Below are 26,557 nucleotides of genomic sequence, written 5' to 3' on the forward strand. Positions count from 1 at the left end.
GAGTATTAGGGCTCTTGTCAGAGCAATGACTTCTGCCTTCTGAGCTGAGCTCACTTGGGACAGGGCTTTTGCTTCAAAAATCTTTTTAAGGGTTACCACCATGTACCCAGCACATCCCCTACCAGGGTCCATGACACTGCTGCTTCCATCATTGAACAGTTCTATATCTGGCTCATCCGAGGGTTGGTCTGTTAACTCTGATCTGTTACAGTATACTAGCTCGATGACCTGTAAGCAGTCATGCTCTGTGGGTGGTACAGTATCCACCAGGAGCAATGTGGCTGGATTTATGGCTGAAGTCTTACACTGGGATTGTCTAAGAGAATGGCTTGGTACTTTCCCATTCTCCCAGAAATCAGCCTTTGTGTTCCAATAAAGAAAAGCCATGGTGAGACACATACACAGTGGTGGGTTGCCCCAGGGTAAACTTCTCAGCTTCCTGAAGTATGTCACATGTAGCTGCTACAGCTCAAAGGCAAGAAGGCCATCCCCTAACAGACTGTCCTAGTTGTTTTGAAAAGTCAGCAACTAGTCAAGGGATACTCCCCAGGGTTTGAATTAACAACCCAAGACGTATTCTTGGGTTATCTCTCACAACATATGATTTGAAAGGTTTCTTTAAGACTGGTAGTCCCAAAGCCAGGTCTGAGGCTAATTATGTTTTTATTTTTTCAAAGGCTCTTATACTCTTTAGTCTAAGTAAGGGGTTAAGGTCATGTCATTTTAAAGCCTCATAGAGAGCACTTACCATAACCCCATAGTTTGGCATCTAAATCTGACAGAACCCTGGTCGTTCCCAGAAACTCCCTCAGTTGTCTCCAGGTCTTAGGTGTTCCCAAGCCTGCAATTGCCTGTTTACTATTGAGGTAGGAGATAGATGGGCTCCAGGCTAGGCATTTACAACTGGTCTCCTGTTTACATCTCATGAGGCAGAGAACAAGATGAGCTCCAGGCCAGACATTCATTAGCAGCTCCCTGTTTACATTTCCTGAGACAAGACTACATATTTATGACTGGACTCCTGTCTCTACTTTGATATCTGCACTTCGATTTAAGAAAGAGCAACAGGAATAGGGTAAATAACCAAACATTGGACACTGTTATGGCAGGGACAGGGAGGGACTAAACCCTGTTAAGAGATCAAGAGGTCATACACTCCCCATCCTTGGGACAAGGGAGACATTACCCATGCACAGAAAGGCTCCTTGCAGGTCAAAAAGGAGGGGGCACCACCCCATAATATATCATGCTAAGGCTTTCCCATAGGCCTCTGGGATGAAATCCATCTTGGAAAAGGTTGCACACGCATGGTGGGGAGAGTCTTAGGGCAGGTCAGTTATGCAAAAAGAAACCAGATAATTGGCCAAAGGTAAACAAAGAGCCGGAAGAACTGTTCTATATAAATGCCCTAACTGCTTCTTTACTTTTCTCCTCCTTATTAGAAGGGGGCACCCACACCCTTTCTCTCCAGGTGTGCATCTCTGCCTTGCTTCTGTCTTAACTAAACAAACTGTTTCTCTGTGTGCTCTCCCACTTTTCTTTATGCTATGTCTCTAATAATAAACTTTGTACCTACTTTTACAGTTTTAGCCTCTGTGAGAAATGCATTTTTCACTGGGGGCAAGAGCCAGGGAAGAATAGCTTCCAGCCGCTCACCCTTGCTGGTCTGGCAGCGAGGACTCTTGGTTTTCAACCAGGCTACCCAGGTTCAATTCCTGGGCAGGGAATTAAGACCTTATCTCTCACCACCACTGCTCACTGCTGCCTCACTGAGATCACTATCAGGCAAAAGATCTCGCTGTCCTTGGGAAAGGACAAAGCCTAGATATGTGACTTGTTGCTTACATATCTGGGCCTTTTTCTGGGAACCCTTATATCCCCAATTGGCCAAATAGTTCAGGGTCCTGATGGTATTTTGTAGACACTTATCACATGTAGGGCTTGCTATGAGCAAGTTGTCCACATATTGGAGTAAGAGTCCTTCATCCAATATTAAGTTTCTAAGGTCTTTAGCCAACATTTCATCAAATGAGATAGGAGAATTCCTAAATCCTTGAGGCAAGACTGTCCAGCTATACTGCTGGATTACCTGTGTTTCTGGGTCCCACCATTCAAAAGCAAACAACTGCTGTGATTCTCCTGCAATAGAAATACAGGAAAAAAAATGTTCAAGTCCAAAGCTGAGAACCAGCTGTATTCTCTCAGAAGAGTTGTGGACAGAGTGTACAGATTATGTACCATTAGGTGTAAGTCTTGGACTACTTCAGTAATAGCCCTCAAGTCTTGGACAAAGTGATACTCTGCTAAGTTTGGCTTTTTGACTAGGAGAATAGGGGTGTTTTATGGGAATTGCAAGGTATAATCATTACCATTTTTAAAAACTTTTCAAGAATCTGCTGAATTCCATTTAGATTAGGTATCCCAGCATCCCTTTTTAATAGGACTTGTATTGGCCATGTATTTTTGGCCTTCCCTGGGGTGCTGTCAACCCACATATCTGGCCTTACATTTTTACAGACCTCAGGGCAGAGGGTGTGGGAGGAAGAGTTCTGTCTCCTTTTCTGGGGTTTCCATGACCACCATCTGTAGGCTTAAGGCATACACTGGTGGGACCCTGATGTCAAGTTGTTTAACTTACTGAGGGGATCTCAGCCCAAAAGAGGGACTGGACACTCTGAAATACATATGAAACTGTGTTTCAGGGTTAGGTCCCCTAGTTGGCATTCTAGGGGTTGCAAGAAAGAATGATTTTGCACTTCCCAGAAACTCCAGTGACCAGGAAGGGTTGAGATGTTTTCTGTGCCACCTTGGTGTTTACCACAGAGCATGTTGCACTCGTATCTATTAGAAAGTGCAGTGGAGGCTAACACAACATTGTAAAGCAAACACAGTCCAATAAAAATTAAAAAAAAAAAAGAAAAAAGAAAAAAAAAAAACTCCATCAACTTGTCAAAGTTATGTGGGGCTTCTGTGGGGAAATTGGAATCGGGCGCCTCAAGTCCCCAGGAGCACCTGGGCCTCTTCTGTCATCATCAGAGTGTTCCACTCTTTCTACACTATGAGAGGCTCTCATCTTTCTTTCCTTTTTTTTTTTTTTAATCTACAGATTGAGTTTTTTATTTTTTTTTATTTTTTAAGCTCTTTATTGGAATATAATTGCTTTACACTGTTGTGCCAGTTTTTTCCTGTACACCAGAGTGAATCAGCTGTATTTATACATATATGTCCATATACTCTCCCTCCCATGACTCCCTCCCTCTCTCCCTATCCCAGCTCTCGAAGTCATCACCCATCATTGAGTTGATCTCCCTATGTTATGCGGCAACTTTCCATTAGCTTTTTTACATCTGGTAGTGCATATATGTCAATGCTACCCTCTCACTTTGTCCCAGCTTCCCCTTCACCGTCCCACCCACTCTGTGTCCTCATGTTCATTCTCTACATCTCCATCCTGTCTTTCATTTCTTGTTTTCCTTCTTATTTTTGAGCCTAGGGCAATCTCTTTTCTAATGCCCTCCCTCCTTATAGTAAGTGTACAGTTCCCATCCCAGTGGTGAAATCCAATTCTGCCACCAGAAAAGTGGCTCCCCTTTTGCATCTTCTTTCTTCTGCTGTGGTTCCCTGTTGTTGAACACTTTAAAGGCAACATCTACCAAGGCACCATCTAACTTTTGTAAGTTTCTTCTTATATTTGGGGTGTTTTGCCCAATGAAGGTCATATTTACCATTCTTATATTCTCAGAGGGCTCTGGGTCTGCATCCCTATAGGGCCTATAAGCTCAATAGATTCTTTCTAGAAATTCTGATGGACCCTTATAGGGTTTTTAGTGTATCTCCTGAAATTTGTTTAAGTCCTTTTGCCTAAGTACACCTTTTGAAAGATCCGCTAAGATACACTTTCTATAATGCTGTAGGAGTGGCATGCCTCCATTACTAGGATCCCAGTTAGACTCAAAAGTAGGAATTTGGCGTGTCATATTCCAAAAAGAAGAGTTTCAACCTCTTACAAGATATTTGCTAGTTCATGTAAACTACATTTTCACTTTCTTTGACAGTTTCTCCAGGACTGATTCATGGTTAAATTATCATTAGCCTTTGCTAGTTTGACACTTGTTCTAGAACATGAGTTGGACATTCGGTTGTATTTTAACTGGTCTGCCATAAAAGTAATCCAGCCAATTTGAGTATTGATACCAAGGATGAGAAGTACAGAATCAAGACTTTTTTTTGATGGTGGTTTAGTGGAAACTGAGAATCAGAGTTTCATGTGCAGAGAAGAGTGATAACTTACTAAAGTATCAAAAGAGTTTCTTAAAAGAATATCTAAAAATCTGAAAAACATATATACAGGGTGAGAAACAGAATACTGTCTAGCCTAATTGGAGATCCCAAGCATCCCAAAGATCCCTAGGAACACTGACAGATTAGGAAATCCTTCAGGACTGATTTAGAGACTTACTAACTAAACAATAGTTTTTTTCTGGTGCCATCTAGTGTCTTGAGGATGTAAAAGCTAGCTCCTAAGGCAAATGGGAAACACTTTAAAATTTTTATTGAAGTATAGTTGATTTATAATATCATGTTAGTTTCAGGTGTACAGCACAGTGATTCAGTTTTATATATATATTCAGATTTTCAGATTCTTTTCCCTTATAGGTAACTACAAAACATTAAGTAGCTTCCCTGTGTCTATAAAATAGGTCCTTGTTGGTTATCTATTTTATGTATGGTAGTGTGCATATGTTAATCCCAAACTCCTAATAGTTCATTTGCAAGTAGGCCCAATGTTTAAGATCATTTTCTGGGAAAGTTTGATTTCTTAAAGCTGGGCATTGTAGATATTTGGGTGAAAGCAGCATATATTTTCCTGATGACCGATACCACATCCTGTTGCAAGTCTCAAACAAAAGATACTTAACACAAACCTCTTGACCTTGTCACTTTCCTTCCCATTCCTTGTTTTTAAATATTCAATGTGTTGTTAAATCCATTCAATAAGTTGTTATTCTAGGTGTATTTTTCAATTTCATTTGATTCTTTTCTAATGATTCCAATTCTTTGCTGAGTGTCTCCACACTTTTTTCATTTTCAATTTTGATTACAATTTTCTTTAAGATATTATTAGAGTTATTTTCAAGTCTTTGCTTACCAACTCCAATTTGCGGTTCAATGTTCATTTGCTTTTAGCATTTTTCTCCTTGTTTATTGGTCATAAAGTCTTTCCTGTTATCATACTTAGTAATTTGTTTATTATACATCATAAGTGGCTCTAAAGATGTTCCAGATGATTTGTCCCATCAAAGAGGCTTCAATCAATTGACTGATAATTTCCATCCAATCAGAAATTGATCCTTATGGCTTTGACAAGTTGCATTGTATCTCCTTTTCACCCCTGTTACTAGGGCACAGCAATCCAGGGCTTTCACATAAGAACTTGAGCTTTCTTTGTCTCTTCAGCAAGACGGGAATACAAAATTGTCTACTTGTGTTTCAGAGGTTTCTGGCTTCTCTTTAATCTCCCACCCCAAGGAACTTAAAATTTGACACCTGTTGTGAAGGAAGATCACTGTATTTGAGGCCACACAAATCTCCAGTTTTGGTACTCTAATACTGTGTAATTACCAAAAGTTCTGCAAGTTTTTCTGAGAGCAGCAGAAATATCATTTTTTTGTGTGAAACTGTCATACAAAATATATGTAAGATTAATCAAGTTGATGGTGAGAACCTGTATTTACTAACTGGGATGGTTTTGCTTCCCTTTGATGCTCTCAGGCATAAGATGATTACTTAAAACTCCTTCCATCTTCTCAGAAAGCACCTGTTGATAACAAGTTCTACAGAAGCCTCCACAGGGCTCACCCTTCAATGCCACAAAAAAGATTAAACTGATGATATCAAGTTTTTGGATCTTCCATGTGATTTCTGAAACAATGTAAATAATGATAATTACATTTTAAAATACCTGAATTGTTTACAAAGAACCTCCACAATAATGGGGTTTTTTGTAGGATTCCAAGCTACAATATTAATGAGAATAAAAATTGCCTGTTCAAACCAACACTAACAGAGTAGTTAAGTTTAAAAATAATAATTCACAATGGCAATAAACTGCTAATTATTCCCTGGGAGTTCCTTGGAAATTAGCATGTTTGGAATCCTTCAATTATTAAGTCCCTAATGCCATGAGAATGTATGTAAAAGTCCTTGTTTCTATCCGTGAAATGATTCATCTAGGTAATAGGAAACTAGCTCCTTCCCTGGTAAGTAACTTCTGTGGTTACTGGACTGACTTTATGGATGCAAAAATAGGCTTTTGTGGATCTGAGAGCAAGAACCACTGATAAATGTCCAAATACTTAAGAAATCATACTTATCAGTTAGTATTGCACCCACAAAGAAATCTGTGTCACTCATTCTCATACAGCTTCTACAGGGATCTTGCTTGTTTAAACAAGATTTTTTAACAGATAAAAACACTTAAACATGGCTGACTACCTGATAATTTCAAATTTTCTGTTCTAACATTGTTTGGTTATACATTTGGGGAGAATTTAGTGAATCACAGCATTTTGATTGGATCTTTTTGTTCATTACCATTTAAAGCAAGAATCCAAGATTCACTACTCACTATCTTCTCCTACTTTTACCTTTATGCTTTTCTCACTAACATTTCTCTACATGGAATTCTTAGACTATCAGATGGGATGCTCACTGTGAGTCCCCAAGAGTAATGCTCTGTTTTCAGTAAATTAGTGCATCATTTTGTCCTTTCTCCACCTCAGCCTGTCTCAGGGTGGCCACACTAGTAATGCTCCAACCACCTTCATGGTTGCCCTTGTGAGCTTTGACTTTGGACACACCTGAATTTGAATTATACCTGTCAACTACTGGCTGAATGATTTGAAATATCTAAGCTTCAATGTTCTTGTGCAAAATACAGAATTAGTAATGAGAATCTAGCTTATAGAAAGCCAATCTATATTAAAGCTTTGGAGTCAAGAGCTTGGATTCCAATCCTGTTTTCATTGCATCTTAGCTCTCAAGCTCTCTGTGTTTAGTTTCTTCATCTGTAAAAGAAAGATGATAGTGATAGTTACTACATTATAATTTTGTTGTTTTTTTATGAAAATTAAATGAAAAGAAGCAGGAACCCCCCAGAAGTCAGCTAGGTGCTGGGAGCTCTGGGGGTGGGGTGAGTGGCAAAAGAAAAAAAAAATGCATATGAATTGCTTAGAATATTGTATTTCAAATCATAGTCATTATGTAAATAATAAGCATTGTCAATAAAACCTTGCACATAATGCGAGTCATAAACTAAGAATAAGAGAGATCAGTGGAGCAATTGAAACTAGTCTCTACTGTTTACCTGCTATGCATCAATCTGTCTAAAGTGTGACAACAAAAAAGGATAGGTAGGTAAATAGACAGTCATTATTATAATATAGATTAAAATATATATTTATATATGCTATATATATACACATATGTTACAATACTGATATAGTATATATAGTACAATCCAGTATGTCTATATATTATAGTACAGATTAAGATAATGTATATGGATTAAAATATATATATACACACATATTAAATTGTGCAAGGTCACATAGCCAACATGTGGCCCACATGAGCTTCTAACCAAATTCTTATTAACCCTAAAGTCAGGGCTTATCTTTTCTAAATACACTGATTACTTTAAAAACAGAAGAAATAAGAATAAATTAACTACTGTCCTGAAGTAGTGCTGCATCTTATTCTGAGGCAATTACATAAGACAGCACACTAACCCTTCTTATTCTCTTAGACTTCTCTGTACCCATATCATAGGGTGGTTTTAATACTTAGACAATAATACAACAATGACCTTCTTCACCCTGTCACTGTCATAATGATTTTTACGTAAATGAGAGAATGACCTCAAACCATTTTGTGCTGGCCACTTGTGGCAACACTAACATAACTCATTGGATATTTAGTTTATTTTATATATTTCCAAGACCATTCTTCAAGGCTAAGATAAAATTTCTTGTAGTTCAAAGTCAGTTTCAAATTCGTCCTACTTTCAGGAAAATTCCGAAGTCCCAGAAGCAGGAATTTTGGCAGAATTCTTAGACCTGACACCCTGAATTATACTAGCATAAAAGTTAATGGTAACTATTTGTGTTTCCTCATACATCAGTGAGGGGACTAGAGAGAGTCATTTTTTAAAACTTAGAAGTTAATTTATGACTAATTTTTGCCCACTTTACCCAGTCAACTAATATTCATTGAGTGCTTACTAGAAGCCAAGAATTTTAATAAATGTCAAAAGGAAAAAGTTAATTATTTTAATAATATCAACTTAGTATCTTGACAGGATTTATGGGATTGCCCTAAACTCTTTCCTGTCAAAAACACACTCACAGCTGATGTTTACTGACATTTATTTTCATTTCATTACTATCACTTTTACTCTATATTTAAAAAAATTAACTGTAGTAAGTTTCATTCCATCATTCCAACCACTCTGTCAAGAGTACAACACACTACTATCTATTAAATCCTGGACAGAAGGAGCAAATTTTTCTATAGTTATCATCACAAGATGTACTCTTTAAGTCAACATATTTTTAATAATTATAGATATGTTTTTCTTCATATCATTAATGCATTCATTAATACATTATTTCCTTTAATCCTCTGTACCAGCTATTGTACTATATTCAAGATGCAAAAAGGTAAGAAAAATCAGACATGATCCATGCATGTCTGGCCAGTGGAAGAACTAGTCATTAATCAAACAAATAAAATAAAACCAATTGTGAGACATAGCTACTAAATTATGAAATATATTTCTCAGAGTTTATATTTGGAAGGCAGTTTGGTCTGGGATTCTTTCCTTGACTGCTTGCTTGCTTGTTGAAGTAAGAAAATAACCTTATAATTGTGTCTAATTTTTTTTTTTCTCTTTCCATCAATATAACATTTTAGGATGTTAGAATTCTCATAAAAAGGAAACAACATAGGACATGGAATTTATAGATGGAAACTATACTTTGGTGACTGAGTTTATCCTGTTAGGGTTTCCAACTCGCCCTGAACTTCAGGTTGTCCTGTTTCTCCTGTTTCTGACTTTGTACTGTATGATTTTATTGGGAAACATTGGCCTGATGGTGTTAATCAGGGTTGATCTGCACCTTCAAACCCCCATGTACTTTTTCCTTAGTAACCTATCCTTTGCAGACCTTTGCTATTCTTCCATCACTGTTCCCAAAACACTGGTCAATTTCCTCTCCAAGAACAAATCAATTTCCTATCAAGGCTGTGTGCTGCAGTTTTATTTTTTCTGTGCATTTGCAGATACTGAATCCTTTATCTTGGAGGCCATGGCATATGATCGCTGTGTCGCCATCTGTAACCCTTTACTGTACAGGGTTGTGATATCTCCGGGCACCTGTGTATGGTTGATTGTCTTGTCATACTTTGGAGGTAACATGAGCTCCCTGGTTCACACATCCTTTGAGTTTATTCTGAAATACTGTGATAAAAATATCATTAGTCATTTTTTCTGTGACCTCCCTCCCCTGCTTAAGTTATCCTGCACAGACACATCAATCAATGAGTGGCTTCTCTCCACCTATGGCAGCTCAGTGGAAATTACCTGTTTCATCATCATCTTCATCTCTTACTTTTTCATTCTTCTCTCAGTCTTAAAGATCCGCTCTTCCAGTGGGAGGAAGAAAACCTTCTCTATGTGTGCCTCTCACCTGACTTGTGTGGCGACCCACCAGGGGACTCTTCTCTTCATTTACTCACCACCCAGCTACCTGTATTCTCCCAACACTGATAAAATCATCTCAGTGTTCTACACCATTATCATCTCAGTGCTGAATCCTTTGATTTACAGTTTGAGAAACAAAGATGTAAATGATGCTGCTAAAAAACTCTTAAGATCAAAGATAAATTCCTCCTGAAATATAAAGTTCCAAGATTCATCTAAATCCCCCATTACAAACTCTAGCTAGGAACCTACAACAACCTCGTCAGCCTGTACACAACTTCTTACACAGGGATTTTATCAAACATTTGTTTTTCACACAGACAAGAGCATTTCATGGCCCCAAGATATAAGAAAACAATTAAAAGCTTCAAAATTGCTTCAAAATAATAGTTGGGCCACTGTCCAACCATTAGGAGCTTAGAGTTAATGATAGAATGGGTTGTATTAGGTTCTCTTAAGGGATATAGTATATACCTCAGAAACCTGTGTGTGTGTGTGGAGGGGGGAGGATGTAGAATACCTCATTTACAAGGCTGCATTTACAAAATTACTGGATTAGGGAGGAAGCCAGATTCCTTTGGTTCAAATGTCAGCTCTTGTCCCAGCTAGTTCAGTTGCACTTTGAACAAGTTAATTAACTTATCTGTAAAATGGGGAGAATATAGTACCTACATCATTGATTGTTTCATATTTAACTGACTAAATGCTGAGAATAGGGCCGGAACTATTTTAAACAGGTGATAGATCTTAAATACATATATTTATTTATTTAATTAATTAAAATGCATATAGTACAATAACATGGTGAGGGGCAGAAATGTTATGAAAGCCATAATACAAAATCAAATGCGGAAAAAAGATGGCGGCGAAGTAGAGAGACGTGGAGTGCATCCCTCTCCACAGATGCATTGGGAATGCACAGAAGGACGCAGTCATTCCCACAGAGAACCAGCTGAACACCAGCAGACGGCCTCGGACACCAGAAAGGGCTGCGGGGAGCCCGACATAGCCGGTAGGGAGGCATCTTTGAGGGCTCAAAGAGGGTGAAGCGGCGGAGCTGTGGCAGATGGGAGGGAGTGAGAAACATACGGAGGGTCCACAGCGCAGCTCAGCGTTCCCGGACCGAGACATCGATCCGCGGCTGAACGGAGGGTCCAGGAGCGGGAGCGTGGGAACCGGAGAGCTGGTTCAGGGGGAGAAACATTGTTGCTGGTAGGGTGACGGACCGAGAGGACAGGAGGGAGGAGGTCCGCGGCGAGGAGTGCCCGTCCCTGAGAGCTGCCCGGCCATGATGGCGGCTGGAGGCTGCAGGCTCCCGGGCGGGGGGGAGGAGCCGCGCGCATAGCCTCTCCCTCTCTTTTGGTGCCTCTGCAACAGGCAGTGGAGAGACGCCCTGCGGGCCACCTAAGGGGCTCAGGGATAACAAGCACCCTCAGGCACTCGGGCGGGGCTAGATTAAAACTCCTTGCAACGCCAGCAGCAGGGAGGCTGCCGAGAGAAAAAAAAAAAAAACCAGCATCAAAAAGAAAAAACCCCGAGAGAGGCCCAACTCTAAGACTTTCTGTGTACGCCTGAGCCACCAGCGCCCTCTGCAACAGGCACCTCCAAGCCTGACTGAAGCAACACTGCGCCACTGCTCACTCACTCCCAGGAGAAGGAGCCACTTTTGCACCCTCTCCCTCCCCACACACCGAGGCTTACAGACGAATAATAAAGGAACCTCTGCTGGTCACAGAATAATGCAAAAAAAAAAAAAAAAAACCAAGGCAAGGAGAAGGACACTTACAGCTGAGACGCTAAGGAAACAGAAATAGTAGTATCAATACCTATTGAACTGGTCCATTCTGGGATCAGTTCTGGATTTTTTTTTTTTTTCCTTTCTCTCTCTCTCTTTTTTTTTTTTTTTTTTTTTTTTGATTTATTAAATACGATCTTAGCCCTAAGGGATCTACAAGTTTTACAACATAATTTTTTAAGGATATTTTTTACTCTTTTTTTTTTTTTTTTTTTTTGCCTTTTTATATGCTTCTATATCTAGCTAAGTTTTTGGTAGTACAGACAAAATATCTTTCATACTTTCCTTTCATCCCTTTCTTTTATACACTTCTATTCCTTTCTTTTTCTTTGCATATTTCCAACCACATTACGCTCTTCTGTTCCCCTTTCTTCCAGCCATTTTAAGTGTATTTTATCTTAACATACATATAAGCAACACTATCGGTCTGCTCAGACTCCTTGCTCTATTCTCCAGATGATGCACTGCCTTGGTATTAATATTAGCCTTTTGTCTTTATCTTAGTTCTTAGTACAGTTGTCTAATTACATTCTGAGACTCTCCATTCTCTCTGGTGGTACTCCAGCTCATTTCTATATTTGATCCTAGCTTACAAAATCTCCCTGGATTGATGTTTGTATGTGTAGGGTGTTACTTGTTGTTTGTTTGCTTTTGCTTTTGTCTCTGATTTGTTCTGTTTCAGTTGTCAATTTCTGCTGGGTTTCTCTTTGAATATCTGATAGCACACTGGGGTTCTGTCAGGTCTTTCTAGAGCCTTATGTCCTAACGGATTCAATAATTGTGTGTCTTATACATGTATGTGTTTCGTAGACTGAATATTCATTTAATCCAATACTTGGACATTAGTCTGAGGCTTGGAAAGTCTTCTATAAACACCTCTATCACCAGGACAAGCAACCCCAAAAGCTTGGACAACCATGAGGAAACAAAGAAACCCCATGCAGGCAAAGGAGCAGGAAAAAAACCCACAAGACCAAATAAATGAGGAGGAAATAGGAAAAATGCCTGAAAAAGAATTTAGAGTAATGATAGTAAAAATGATACAAAATCTCGATAACAAAATAGAGAAAGTACAAGAAACAGTTCATAAGAACTCAGAAAAACAAACAGCAATGGATAACAGAATAACTGAAATTGAAAATACTCTAGATGCTATAACCAGCAGAATGACTGAGGCAGAAGAACGAATAAGTGAGTTGGAAGATAGAATGGGGGAAATAAATGCCACAGAGCAGGAAAAAGAAAAAAAAATAAAAAGACTAGAAGACAGCCTCAGAGACCTCAGTGATAACCTTAAACGTACCAACATTCGAATTATAGGCATCCCAGAAGAAGAAGAAAACAAGAAAGGGTCTGAGAAAATATTTGAAGAGGTTATAGTGGAAAACTTCCCCAACATGGGAAAGGAAATAATTCACCAAGTCCAAGAAGCACAGAGAGTCCCATAGAGAATAAACCCAAGGAGAAATACACCAAGACACATATTAATCAAACTAATGACAATTAAACACAAAGAAAGAATATGAAAAGCAGCAAGAGAAAAGCAACAAACAACATATAAGGGAAAACCCATCAGGATAACAGCTGACCTTTCTACACAAACTCTGCAGGCCAGAAGGGAATGGCAGGATATACTGAAAGTCCTGAAAGAGAGAAACCTACAGCCAAGAATACTCTACCCAGCAAGAATCTCATTCAGATTTGAGGGAGAAATCAAAAGCTTTCCAGACAAGCAAAAGTGAAGAGAATTCAGCACCACCAAACCAGCCTTACAACAAGTGCTAAAGGAACTTCTCTAAGTAGGAAACACAAGAAACGGAAAACACCTACAAATACAAACCCAAAACAATTAAGAAAATGGTCATTGGAACACACATGTCAATAATCACTTTAAATGTAAATGGATTAAATGCTCCAACCAAAAGACACAGACTGGCTGAATGGATACAAAAACAAGACCCTTCTATATGCTGCCTACAAGAAACCCACTTCAGACCAAGGGATACATATAGACTGAAAGTAAAGGGATTCAAAAAGATGTTCCATGCAAATAGAAATCAAAAGAAAGCTGGAGTAGCAATACTCATATCAGACAAATTAGACTTGAAAGTAAAGACTATTAAAAGAGACAAGGAAGGACACTACATAATGATCAAGGGATCCATCCAAGAAGAACATATCACAATGGTAAATAGCTATGCCCCCAATATAGGAGCACCTCAATACATAAGGCAAATGCTAACAGCTATAAAAGGGGACATCGACAGTAACACAATTATAGTGGGAGACTTGAACACCCCACTTACATCAATGGACAGATCATCCAAACAGAAAATCAATAAAGACACACAAGATTTAAATGACACATTAGACCATCTCGACTTAATTGATATTTATAGGACATTCCATCCAAAAACGACAGACTACACTTTCTTCTCAAGTGCACACGGAACATTTTCCAGGATAGATCACATCTTGGGTCACAAATCAAACCTCAGCAAATTCAAGAAAATTGAAATCATATCAAGCATCTTCTCAGACCACAACGCCATGAGACTAGATATCAATTACAGGAATAAAACTGCAAAAAATACAAACACATGGAGGCTAAACAATTCACTCTTAAACAACCAAGGAATCACTACAGAAATCAAAGAGGAAATCAAAAAATATCTAGAAACAAATGACAACGAAAACACAACAACCCAAAACCTATGGGACGCAGCAAAAGCAGTTCTAAGAGGGAAGTTTATAGCAATACAGTCCTACCTTAAGAAACAAGAAAATGATCGAATAAACAACCTAACCTTACACCTCAAACAACTAGAGAAAGAAGAACAAAGAAACCCCAAAGTGAGCAGAAGGAAAGAAATCATAAAGATTAGAGCAGAAATAAATGAAAAAGAAAGGAAAGAAACCATAAGAAAAATAAATAAAACTAAAAGCTGGTTCTTTGAGAAGACTAACAAAATTGATAAACCATTAGCCAGACTCATCAAGAAAAAAAGGGAGAAGATGCAAATCAACAGAATTAGAAATGAAAAAGGAGAAGTCACAACGGACACCTCAGAAATACAAAACATCATGAGAGACTACTACAAGCAACTATATGCCAATCAATTGGATCACCTGGAAGAAATGGATACATTCTTAGAAAAATACAATCTTCCAAGACTGAACCAGGAAGAAATAGAAACCATGAACAGACCAATCACAAGTACAGAAATTGAGGCAGTGATTAAAAATCTCCCAACACACAAAAGCCCAGGACCAGATGGATTCACAGGCGAATTCTATCAAACATTTCGAGAAGAGTTAACACCTATCCTTCTCAAACTCTTCCAAAATATTGCAGAAGGCGGAGCACTCCCAAACTCATTCTATGAGGCTACCATCACCCTGATACCAAAACCAGGCAAAGATGTCACAAAAAAAGAAAACTACAGACCAATATCACTGATGAATATAGATGCAAAAATCCTCAACAAAATACTAGCTAACAGACTGCAACAGCACATTAAAAAAATCATACACCACGATCAAGTGGGATTTACCCCTGGGATGCAAGGATTCTTCAATATACGCAAATCAATCAACGTGATATATCATATCAACAAATTGAAGGATAAAAAACATATGATCATTTCAATAGATGCAGAAAAAGCTTTTGACAAAGTTCAACCTCCATTTATGATAAAAGCTCTCCAGAAAATGGGCATAGAAGGAAATTACCTCAACATCATAAATGCCATATATGAGAAACCAAAAGCCAACATTGTTCTCAATGGAGAAAAACTGGAAGAATTCCCTCTAAGAACAGGAACAAGACAAGGGTGTCCACTCTCACCACTGTTATTCAACATAGTTTTGGAAGTGTTAGCCACAGCAATCAGAGAAGAAAAAGAAATCAAAGGAATCCACATTGGAAAAGAAGAAGTAAAATTGTCACTCTTCGCAGATGACATGATATTATATATAGAAAACCCTAAAGACTCTACCAGAAAACTGCTAGCACTCATTGATGAGTTTACTCAAGTAGCAGGATACAAAATGAATGCACAGAAATCTCTTGCATTCCTATACACTAACAACGGAAGAGCAGAACGAGAAATTAAGGAAACTCTCCCATTCACCATTGCAACAAAAAGAATAAAATACCTAGGAATAAACCTGCCTAAGGAGGCAAAAGATCTGTATGCAGAAAACTTTAAGACCTTGATGAAAGAAATCAAAGATGACACAAACAGATGGAGGGACATACCATGTTCCTGGATTGGAAGAATCAACATCATGAAAATGACTGTACTACCCAAAGCAATTTACAGATTTAATGCAATCCCGATCAAATTACCAATGGCATTTTTCACAGAACTAGAGCAAGAAATCTTACGATTTGTATGGAAACGCAAAAGACCCCGAATAGCCAAAGCAATCTTGAGAAGGAAAAATGGAGTTGGTGGAATCAGACTTCCTGACTTCAAACTATACTACAAGGCCATAGTGATCAAGACAGTATGGTACTGGCACAAAAATAGAAAGGAAGATCAATGGAATAGAATAGAGAACTCAGAAGGAAGCCCAAACACATATGGGCACCTTATCTTTGACAAAGGAGGCACGAGTATACAATGAAAAAAAGATAGCCTCTTCAATAAGTGGTGCTGGGAAAATTGGACAGCAACATGTCAAAGAATGAAATTAGAACACTTCCTAACACCATACACAAAAATAAACTCCAAATGGATTAAAGACCTACATGTAAGGCCAGACACTATCAAACTCCTAGAGGAAAACATAGGCAGAACACTCTTTGACATACATCAAAGCGACATCCTTTTTGACCCACCTCCTAGAATCATGGAAATAAAATCAAGAATAAATGAATGGGACCTCATGAAACTTAAAAGCTTTTGCACAGCAAAAGAAACCATAAACAAGACTAAAAGGCAACCCTCAGAATGGGAAAAAATAATTGCCTATGAAACAATGGACAAAGGATTAACCTCCAAAATATACAAGCAGCTCATGCAGCTTCATACCAAAAAAGCAAATAACCCAATCCACAAATGGGCAGAAGACCTAAATAGACATTTCTCCAAAGAAGACATACAGATGGCCAACAAACACATGAAAAGATGCTCCACATCACTCATCATCAGAGAAATGTAAGTCAAAGCCACAATGAGGTATCACCTCACACCAATCAGAATGGCCATCATCACAAAGTCTGGAAACAACAAATGTTGGAGAGGGTGTGGAGAAAAGGGAACTCTCCTGCACTGTTGGTGGGACTGTAAGTTGGTACAGCCACTATGGAAAACAATTTGGAGGTTCCTTCAAAAACTACAAATAGAACTACCATATGATCCAGTCATCCCACTCCTGGGCATATACCCAAAGAAAACCATAATCCCAAAAGAAACTTGTACCATAATGTTTATTGCAGCACTCTTTACAATAGCCAGGACATGGAAGCAACCTAAATGCCCATCAACAAATGAATGGATACAGAAGATGTGGCATATATATACAATGGAATATTACTCAGCTATAAAAAGGGATGAGATGGAGCTATATGTAATGAGGTGGATAGAACTACAATCTGTCATACATAGTGAAGTAAGTCAGAAAGAGAAGGACAAATATTGTATGCTAACTCACATATACGGAATCTAAAAATGGTACTGATGAACTCAGTGACAAGAACAAGGAAGCAGATACAGAGAATGGACTGGAGAACTCGAGGTATGGGAGGGGGCAGGGGGTGAAGGGCAAACTGAGACGAAGCAAGAGAGTAGCACAGACATATATATACTACCAACTGTAAAATAGTCAGTGGGAAGTTGTTGTATAACAAAGGGAGTCCAACTCGAGGTTGGAAGATACCTTAGAGGACTGGGGCAGGGAGGGTGGGGGGGACTCGAGGGGGGGGGCATCAAGGAAGGGAGGGAATATGGGGATATGTGTATAAAAACAGTTGATTGAACCTGGTGTACCCCCAAAAAAATAAAATAAAATAATAAAAAAAAATCAAATGCATTTTCTTAAGTGTAGTTTAATAACATGTCGAGAACCTTCTACACCCAATCTACTCCAAAGTAATTTAGAAACTTTTTCTAAGTAACAGCTTGAAGAATACAGGTTAATTACAAGGCAAAGTATTTGTTTTCCTTCCTATCTTTTATTTTTTGGGCATCAAAGTATTACTGAAAGTGTGGAACATCCTTCTCTGGTATCTCAGGAACAATATCAGCTACCTAACATATAACCTGTGTCTTCATGGGCAGATCGACTGACATGACATTGAAGAGCACCACAGAGAGAACATGCACTTGAAGACTGAACTTAGAGGACATATATAATTGCAAAATATATTTGCATAACTGATATTTTTCCTGTTTATTATTATCATTATTATTTATTATATTATTATTTTATTTTCATTTATATATCTTTTTTGGTGAGGTATCTTTTCAAATTGTTTCCCCCTTTTTTATTGTGTTTTTATTATTTGTGAAAATTCTTTGTATATTCTGGCTAAAAGTTCTTTGTCAGATATATGGTTTGCAAAGTTTTTTTCAGTTTATCTAACATCTATCTATGTTATATAATAGTACACAACAGTAATAATGATTTCATAAACATTCTGTAATAGTAATAATAAATGGTTAGTGAAAAACTTTTCCTTCTAATTATATTATATTCTTACTGCTTCAGTTATCTTTTGCTATATAAACTCTATCCCCAAATGACATGGTTTAAATAATGACCGCTGGGCTTTATTCTATTATTCCTCATGTCAACTGAGTTCAGACAGTATTCAACGAGCTGCTGACTTATGCTGTATGACCTGTATAATGGCACAAGGATTAGAACAGCTAGAAACGTTGACTGAACTGGTTCTATTTTTCTCTCCACGTGGTCTCATAGCCTGTCACATGGTTTACCCAGAAGGTTAGTTGGAATTCTTACATGCCAGCTCATGGCTTTCAGAAGCTATTTTTGCAAAGGCTATACTCAGTGTTGACATACAATATTTCTGTGGTTATAACAGTTAAAGAGCAGCAAAAATTCAAAGGGAAGATAAATAGGCACTTTCTAAGGAAAATATGTTAAAAAAAAAAAAAGCACTGCCATCTTGAATCTGCCCAAAATATCATCAGCCTGGTATAAACTCTAAATTACATATTCCAGATTCTTTTATGAATAACTTTTAACATTTTAAGAAAATTTGTGTTTGTGTGTGTGATCTATTTTTCGCTGTGCATGTACTTAGCAACTCCACTGAATGAGCAGTACTTGAGCAGCACAGATACAGAAAGGAGAGTGACAGACACTAGGTCATTGTGAAAGTAGGGTTAGCTCTGTGACCTTTGGAAGTAGTCAAATCAAAGCAGACACCAAGATACTACCACCCCTCAAGAAGCATGGAAAATTTATTGCCGTCACTTGGGAAGGATTTAGAAAGGATATGAAAGTGAAACTTTCACTATTTCTCAATTTTGCAAAGAACTAATATGGATAATAACAAGCTAAAATTATTTTTAGGAAAAAGAAACAGAACTCTGATTTAAAAAAAGAAATCTTATCCGTGCCAAAAATTTTAAATGAAACATCCTTACATATACGAGCTATATCATTGGGAAAAAAGAAATCCTCCTGTTCTGTTCTTTTCCCATTACCCTCTATTTCCAGTAGCCTTAAATAAATCTTTAGCAACAAATTTGCAATTCCTTGTACTAGGGACCTCAGGGAATACCAAAAATAGACACTGATAGTCGCAAAGCCGTAAATGTATTAGAGAGATTCCTTTATGGATAAAAAAACATAATTCAAGAAAGAGTGTGCTAAGTATAGAGAATGTGATAGAGTCATAAGTCAGTGAAATGCCCCTGAATGACATGTGGCTGGAGGATGGGAATAAGACAATGTTTGGTGATGAGAGTGGCCTTGAAACAAGAATGATTATAGCATCATTATTCATCATACCAGAAAAGCAGAAACAACCCAATGTTCATCAAACTGATGAATAGATCAAAAATATCCATAAATGAAATATTTTTCAGCCATAGAATAACAAAATCAACACATGCAACAATGTGGATGAACCTTGAAAACATTATGCTGAGTGAAAGATGACACACACAGATACACCTGCTGTACAGTTTTGCTTATGTGAGAAGTCTGGAATAGGCAGCACATGCAATCAGAATGTAGACTAGTGATCACCAGGGACTGAGGGAGGGGAGAAACAGGAGCGATCGCTAATAGGTATGGGTGGGTCCCTTATTGGAGTGATGAAAAATGTTCCAGATTTAGAGAGTCGTGATGGCTGTACAACCTTGAAAATATACTAAAAAAAAAAAAAAAGTGTACATGTTCAAAGGGTGAATTTTATAGTGTGTGTATATATATATTTAATTTTCAAAAAAATAATACCATTGAAGGTCAATAATAATCATAATATGGTTTTCATAAAAGAGAATGTTTCAAAAACAGAAGAAAAAATAAACAGTAGGAAACAGTGGGAGATGATTAGGTTGGGTTCCATTTGAGTTTCATTACATTTCTGTTTTGACTAGAGAAGGTGGTAACTGTGAATCATCATAAAAATAATTTTTTTATCTTCTTAACATAGACCATATTGGTTACAATAGTGAACCATGAAAGCTCAGGGCTTTGCTAACATTGTCTCTGTAATCATGGGGGAATATACTGAACCAGAAATATAATTAATGACATGTTTGGAAAACAACAAACCATAAGGGCAGGAGCTTTGGAGATTAAATCCCAACTGTAGCCGTAAAATAAAATGCTACCTGCCTGAAACCTCCTCACCTCAGGTAGGTTCTTGAGTCTCCAAAATTAAGTAATATAGGAGGGGAACAAAACTTACCTTTTCAGAAAAAAAGTGAGAGATTTATAAATGAATCACTTATGCCTGCTTACTCAATGTAACAAACACTGCAATTTGATGGCCGCAAATGGTATTTTCTTCTCAGAACAGAAACACTTGGACTGCAGTTATTAGTGTCACAAGATAACATTTAAATATTTATTCTAATCTAGATGTACTAAAAAGCCTTAGCTTCTTTTATCACTGGGTAAGTATTGACGTAAGTTTAAGAGTTCCTGTTATTTCATTTCAAAAGTAATTGAGGTTCCTTGTTACAAATAACAGCATATAGAAAAATTTAACTTCATATGAACCATATGCCATATTTACTTTGGTCCAAAATTACATCCATCACTCACATGCCAAATCTCATGTATCAACAGAGACATACACACAAGCAATCACAAGACACACACATAAATACACACACAAAAGGGAGAAAACCTATATATTTCAGAAACATGTATTCTCACTCATGCCATTTGCATTTTATAATATAAAAGTCCTTTTAAAATCCAAAGTTATATAAATGCATATGTTAAATAAGGTTGTTTTAACTTCTTTTTAGCATTTTCCTTCAATGTGTCAAAAGATTCATCTTTTGGCACCAGACAATTCACACAAAAAAATGAGTATTATGACAAAACAAAAATACACATCTAGAGAAGTGGTCAATAATACTTATTCAATGTCTCACCAAATACTGAACACAAGATAAACCAAAACCAGAAACACAATTAATTTTTAGTATTATTAGTCCATAATATGCCCATTGTTTCTGGAACTAATACAAATACTCTAAAATCAATCACGTTTTTGAGAAACATTGGAATTATAATTGCTTTCTGTACCCAAGTAAATATTTTCAAGCATAGAAAATACTTAGTCCTGTGTCTTACAGAAGGTGTCTCTTCCACATTATTTTCAAGAAGAAAAGAGAGGGAAATATGTCCAAATGTATTCCCTAAGATAAAGAAAATAAGGCTCAAAGATGAGCTTGTAGAAAGTAACACACCCCATGAATGACATCTAGGTTTGATTCAGTTTCTCAACTGTCTATTCCAGGTAATTTTTGTTACTGGGTAATAGATAGCTATACCTTTTTGAAGAGTGGGTGCCTGACTGGATCATTTTTTGAGTATAGAAAGACTATTGCAGAAAAAATCATGTTCTGTCTTATGATATTTTGCAGATGTGCAGAAGTGGTACACATGCATGTGTCCTTTTCTTGATCACTTTCACAAAAGTTTAGATAAGAACAAAGAAGGATGGATAGAGGGAATTGCTCCTTCATGACTGAATTCATTTTATTGGGATTTACTGAGAACACTGAGAATGAGGTGACCCTATTTACCATGTTTCTCCTTGTTTATCTCATTAACCCTCTGGCAAATCTTGGAATGATAATCCTGATTAGAATGGATCCCCAGCTGCACACACCCATGTACTTTTTCCTCAGCCACCTCTCCTTCTGTGACCTCTGCTATTCCACAGCAATTGGCCCCAAGATGCTGGTGGACCTATTTGCCAAGAACAGGTCAATTCCCTTCCATGGCTGTGCTCTGCAATTCCTGATCTTTTGTACCTTTGCAGATTCTGAGTGTCTACTGCTGGCAGTGATGGCCTATGATTGGTACAAGGCCATCAGCAACACTTTGCTCTATGCAGTCAGCATGTCCAACAGAGTGTGCTCCCTGCTCATGGCTGGGATTTACCTGGTAGGAATGGCAGATGCTTTGATACACATGACATTAGCATTCCACTTATGCTTCTGTGGGTCAAATGAGATTAACCACTTTTTTAAAAAATTAATGTATTTAAAAAAATTAATGTATTTATTTATTATTTTTTGGGGGGTACACCAAGTTCAATCATCTGTTTTTATACACATATCCCTGTATTCCCTCCCTCCCTCGACTCCCCCTCACCCTCCCCATCCCAGTCCCCTAAGGCATCATCCATCCTCCAGTTGCACTCCCTTTGTTATACAGCAACTTCCCACTGGCTATCTATTTTAAAGTTGGTTGTATATATATATGTCTATGCTACTCTCTCACTTCGTAACCACTTTTTTTGTGATGTTCCTCCTCTCCTTTTGCTATCTTGCTCAGATACACAGGTCTATGAGTTAGTGATATTCACCATTTTTGGTTTCATTGAACTGAGTACCATTTCAGGCATCCTTGTCTCTTATTACTATATTATCTTTTCACTCTTGAAGATCCACTTTGCTGAGGGGAGGTTCAAACCTTTTCCACCTGTGTCTCCCACCTAACTGCTGTGCAATTTTTGCAAGGAACTGTACTTTTCATGTATTTCAGGCCGAGTTCTTCCTACTCTCTAGATCAAGACAAAATGACCTCATTGTTTTACACCCTTGATTCCCATTTTAAACCCCCTTATTTATAGCCTAAAGAATAAAGTTGTGAAACAGGCCCTGAAAAAACTGAAAAATGTAAGGTGGTTTTAAAGGTGTATATTATACAGACACAGACACAGGCACACACACACACACACAGACACACACACACACACATACACATATAGTGTCTGTTGCTTTTGTAAAATTATATTCATGGTCCAAAAGAAACAAAGTTGTCTCTGATAATTTGTTAGTAAATGAATATTTGTTATAAAGTCCAATCTTTAGAAGTACTGCAGTTCCAAAACAGAGCCTGCTTCATTATCTGTCTAGAATGTATATATAACATCTCCTCTTTGCTGAAAACTTTCTAGAGTTTTATAATTTTTCCAAGTTTTATGGTTCATTCTTTCATTCAAACATTTCAATTACACTAAAATTTGTTCTGTGTTTACTGAGAGATCTTTGAGCATTTAGGTTCTTTATCATTCTATGGTACTTACTATAGTTTGTATACTAATGAATATAAGCTAGAGCTAATAGCAAGCAGTGATTAACTACACAGTCAATCATAAGAAGCCTCAAAATCATCATGAAATAAAAAAAAAGTTGAAGGCTAGAAATCCAAAGCAAAATGTCTGAAACTAGGATAACTTTAGACAGAGATATTGTTTAAGATTTAAATATGATTCAAATTGGAAGATGAAAAGATAGCAGGCAGAGGATCTGACAATTTAGACAGTTCTTCAGGTGGACAAGCCCATGTTTTTTAGCAGTAAAGAAATCATGTTTGCCAGAACATGGAAGAACTGTGGGAGCACTCTGCTAAGGGAAATAAGTCAGATAGAGAAACATAAGTTCTTTGTGATCTCACATATATGTTGAACCTGAAAAACTAAAACTCAAAGAAGTAGAGAGTAGATTGGTGGTTTCCAGGGTCTGGAAGGTGGAGAAAATGGGAAATGTTGATCAAAGTGTACAAACGTTCTGTTTTTCTGTGAATAAGCTCTGGGGATCTAATGTATACAGTAACTCTATTTAACAATACTGTATTGTAAACTTGAAATTTGCTAAGTGAGCAGATTTTAACTGTTCTCACCATAAACACACTAAAAATGGTAACACTGTGAGGTGATAAATGTGTTAACTAACCTTATTGTGGTAATTATTTCACAATGTATACCTATATCAACTAATCACATTGGATATCTTATGCACGCTTTTTGTCAATCTTATTCGAGTAAAGTTGGAAAAAAGAGGAAAAACGTCCAAAGTTTAGGTTACAAAGAGCAATGGAAAGGGTGCTGGTAAACTACATCATTGTGCTTTCATTATCAAATATTAACCCTTCTGTCACTTCCTCCAAGATAATCTCCTTCCCTTCTTCCCCATTCTCAGCTCTCGTTGAGCCCCCTCTTTTTCTCTTTGTGGTTTGCAAATAATCATCTACTTAAATCATTATTTTATATCACCTTGCTTGTGAGTGTTCTTTGCTAAAGTACTGAACATTCCATACCTGTTATCTAATGCCCTGTGTGTTGTCTGAGAAACAATGGGAAAATTTTTTTTTAAACATAATAAATTAAAAACACCAGATAACACTTTTTGAGTGATAATTGTATCTCAGTAACACAAAATCAACAGAGGGTATGGTATTTACCATATATATGTATACTATATATATATAGTATATGCATATACACAACAGATTTGGAAGATACATAAAGTGGTATGGATAGTAAAAGAATGCGCTTATAAAGACATGCATATTAATTACACTAGCAGTAAAGTGCTATACATTCTTGATATTTGACTGTTTCATCTGCTTTGTTCTTGTTTGCTGAAGGCTAAAGCACTGTATCTGTTTTTTGACAAAGTGTGGATTTTGCCATATATTGAAAAACCATGTAAAGCTTAAGGACACTCAACTTTCTATTAAAATTGTAAAAGCTAAAATCATCCACTAAAGGTCTTAGGTTTTCTAGCTGCAATTTAAAGTCTCCTTATGTGAAAATATTTTAGAATGGAGTGGAGCCTAAGAAATCCTTCTGTTATTCAGGGTGGCATTTATGAGATGGTATGACATGTTAGGAAAAGATCTCAAGGTGGATAAAAACCTACATAGAACTATGTTCTGAAGAAGGTAATTTTCTGGGTAAATATTTGCCAACACAGAATTTTTTTAGTGTCACCAGGGCCACCAGTAAAACCCTAAAAACAGGTTTTTGTCACTTGCTTATTTCCAAGGAATGAATTTACTCCTCAAGATGTTTTTCAATTATTAAAGATCTCCATTTTTAATGAAAACACAAATCCCATTGCAAGATATTTTAGATTATCCAATTTACAATAATGATATAGCTACCCAAATTCAAGTTTAAATTGTTGGGTGGGGGTAGATTGAAGGGATGCTTATCTTCATGGTTTTGAGGAGCAGCATTATTATGAAGCTAAAGCTGGTTTCTTGTTGAATAATATGGAACCCAAGGGATTTTTGAATCCCAGAAGATTAAAAAAAGCACCTTGGAGAAAAGTTAACTTGGAAAGGAATCAAAAATTGGTGACCAAGGACAATGCTACAGGCTCCCAGTCTGTATCAGAGAATTAAATAATGGTAGTGAAACTCTACTGTATCAGTGTATCAGGTTCTTGATTTTAACTGGTGGAAAATTATTAGCAATTAGTTACATGCTTTGAGCTTTGCCTCAACAATATATCCAGGGAAGTATATTCGGTATTTTAGTATTGGGTTGATCACACCAAGAATGGCCATGACATATAAAAAGTCATCAAAAATTGTCCCTAGGAGAATATGGGGATATGTGTATAAATTCAGCTGATTGACTTTGGTGTACCTCAAACCTGGTACAAGAGTGTAAAGCAATTATATTCCATTAAAGAGCTTAAAAAAATTGTCCCTAGGGATCATTTTCACAAAATTAAAAATGTACTAGGTACATGAAATTTAGCTTGATGAGTTACCTAGTTTTATTAAAAAAAAAAAAAGGTAGGAAAAAAACAGGAAACAAACAAATGAAAAACAGAAAAGTAAATCAAACAAATAAGAAAGACTGTGCCTCATTAAATCCTATATTAGGATTCAGATGAAATAGGAAATTAGGTATGAGGAGAATTTTTAATTTTAGCCCATTTAACAGATATTGTCACTTTTATTGTCTTTTCCCTAATAACTAAGGATGCTGTGAAAATTCTTACACATCAACTGCTGTTTATGCATATTCTTGATGAGAGCATCTGTTCAATTCCTTTGCCCAATTGTTATCAACATGTTTGTTTTCCTATAATTAATGAGAGCTCCATATATTTTGGGGACAAGATATATAGATAAATGGCTTTCAAATGTTTTCTTTACTTAGTTATACATATACAGAAAAGTAACAATAACTGCTCCTAAATACAGTATAGTTTCTCTCTGATTATATTTACCCACACTCTTCCAGGTATTTCTTGCCCATAAAGAGTATTTTATGACTTAAAATGATGATCGCTGACTTGTTATTTTTCTCATTCTCATGTTGCCTGAGGTCACATGAAGTATGCAGTGGAAGGATGGGCTGGGTTGTAAGGTCTCTCACGTCTGGCACAGGATGAGCATGGCTGAGAAATGGACTCAGATTCTCCCCTTCCCACTCCAGGTAACCTCAGAACCTACCACAAGGTCTATTCAGATGATTAGTTGAACTTCCTACATGGTAGATCATGGCTTTCACATCCTGTCTT

General features: G+C 37.2%; 1 protein-coding gene and 1 pseudogene across 1 annotated transcript; both read left to right on the forward strand.

Moving 5' to 3' along the window:
- The first annotated feature begins 9,011 nt into the window (after nucleotides 1–9,011).
- LOC130847894 (olfactory receptor 5I1-like) lies at nucleotides 9,012–9,956 on the forward strand. Its single transcript, XM_057725602.1, has one exon. It carries the CDS (start codon nucleotides 9,012–9,014, stop codon nucleotides 9,954–9,956), a length of 945 nt encoding a protein of 314 aa, XP_057581585.1.
- Nucleotides 9,957–21,719: 11,763 nt separating this feature from the next.
- On the forward strand, nucleotides 21,720–22,924 carry LOC130850347 (olfactory receptor 5W2-like; annotated as a pseudogene).
- The last annotated feature ends 3,633 nt before the right edge of the window (nucleotides 22,925–26,557 follow it).

Source organism: Hippopotamus amphibius, chromosome 3 (genome assembly GCF_030028045.1).
Source record: "Hippopotamus amphibius kiboko isolate mHipAmp2 chromosome 3, mHipAmp2.hap2, whole genome shotgun sequence".
NCBI lineage: Eukaryota > Metazoa > Chordata > Mammalia > Artiodactyla > Hippopotamidae > Hippopotamus > Hippopotamus amphibius.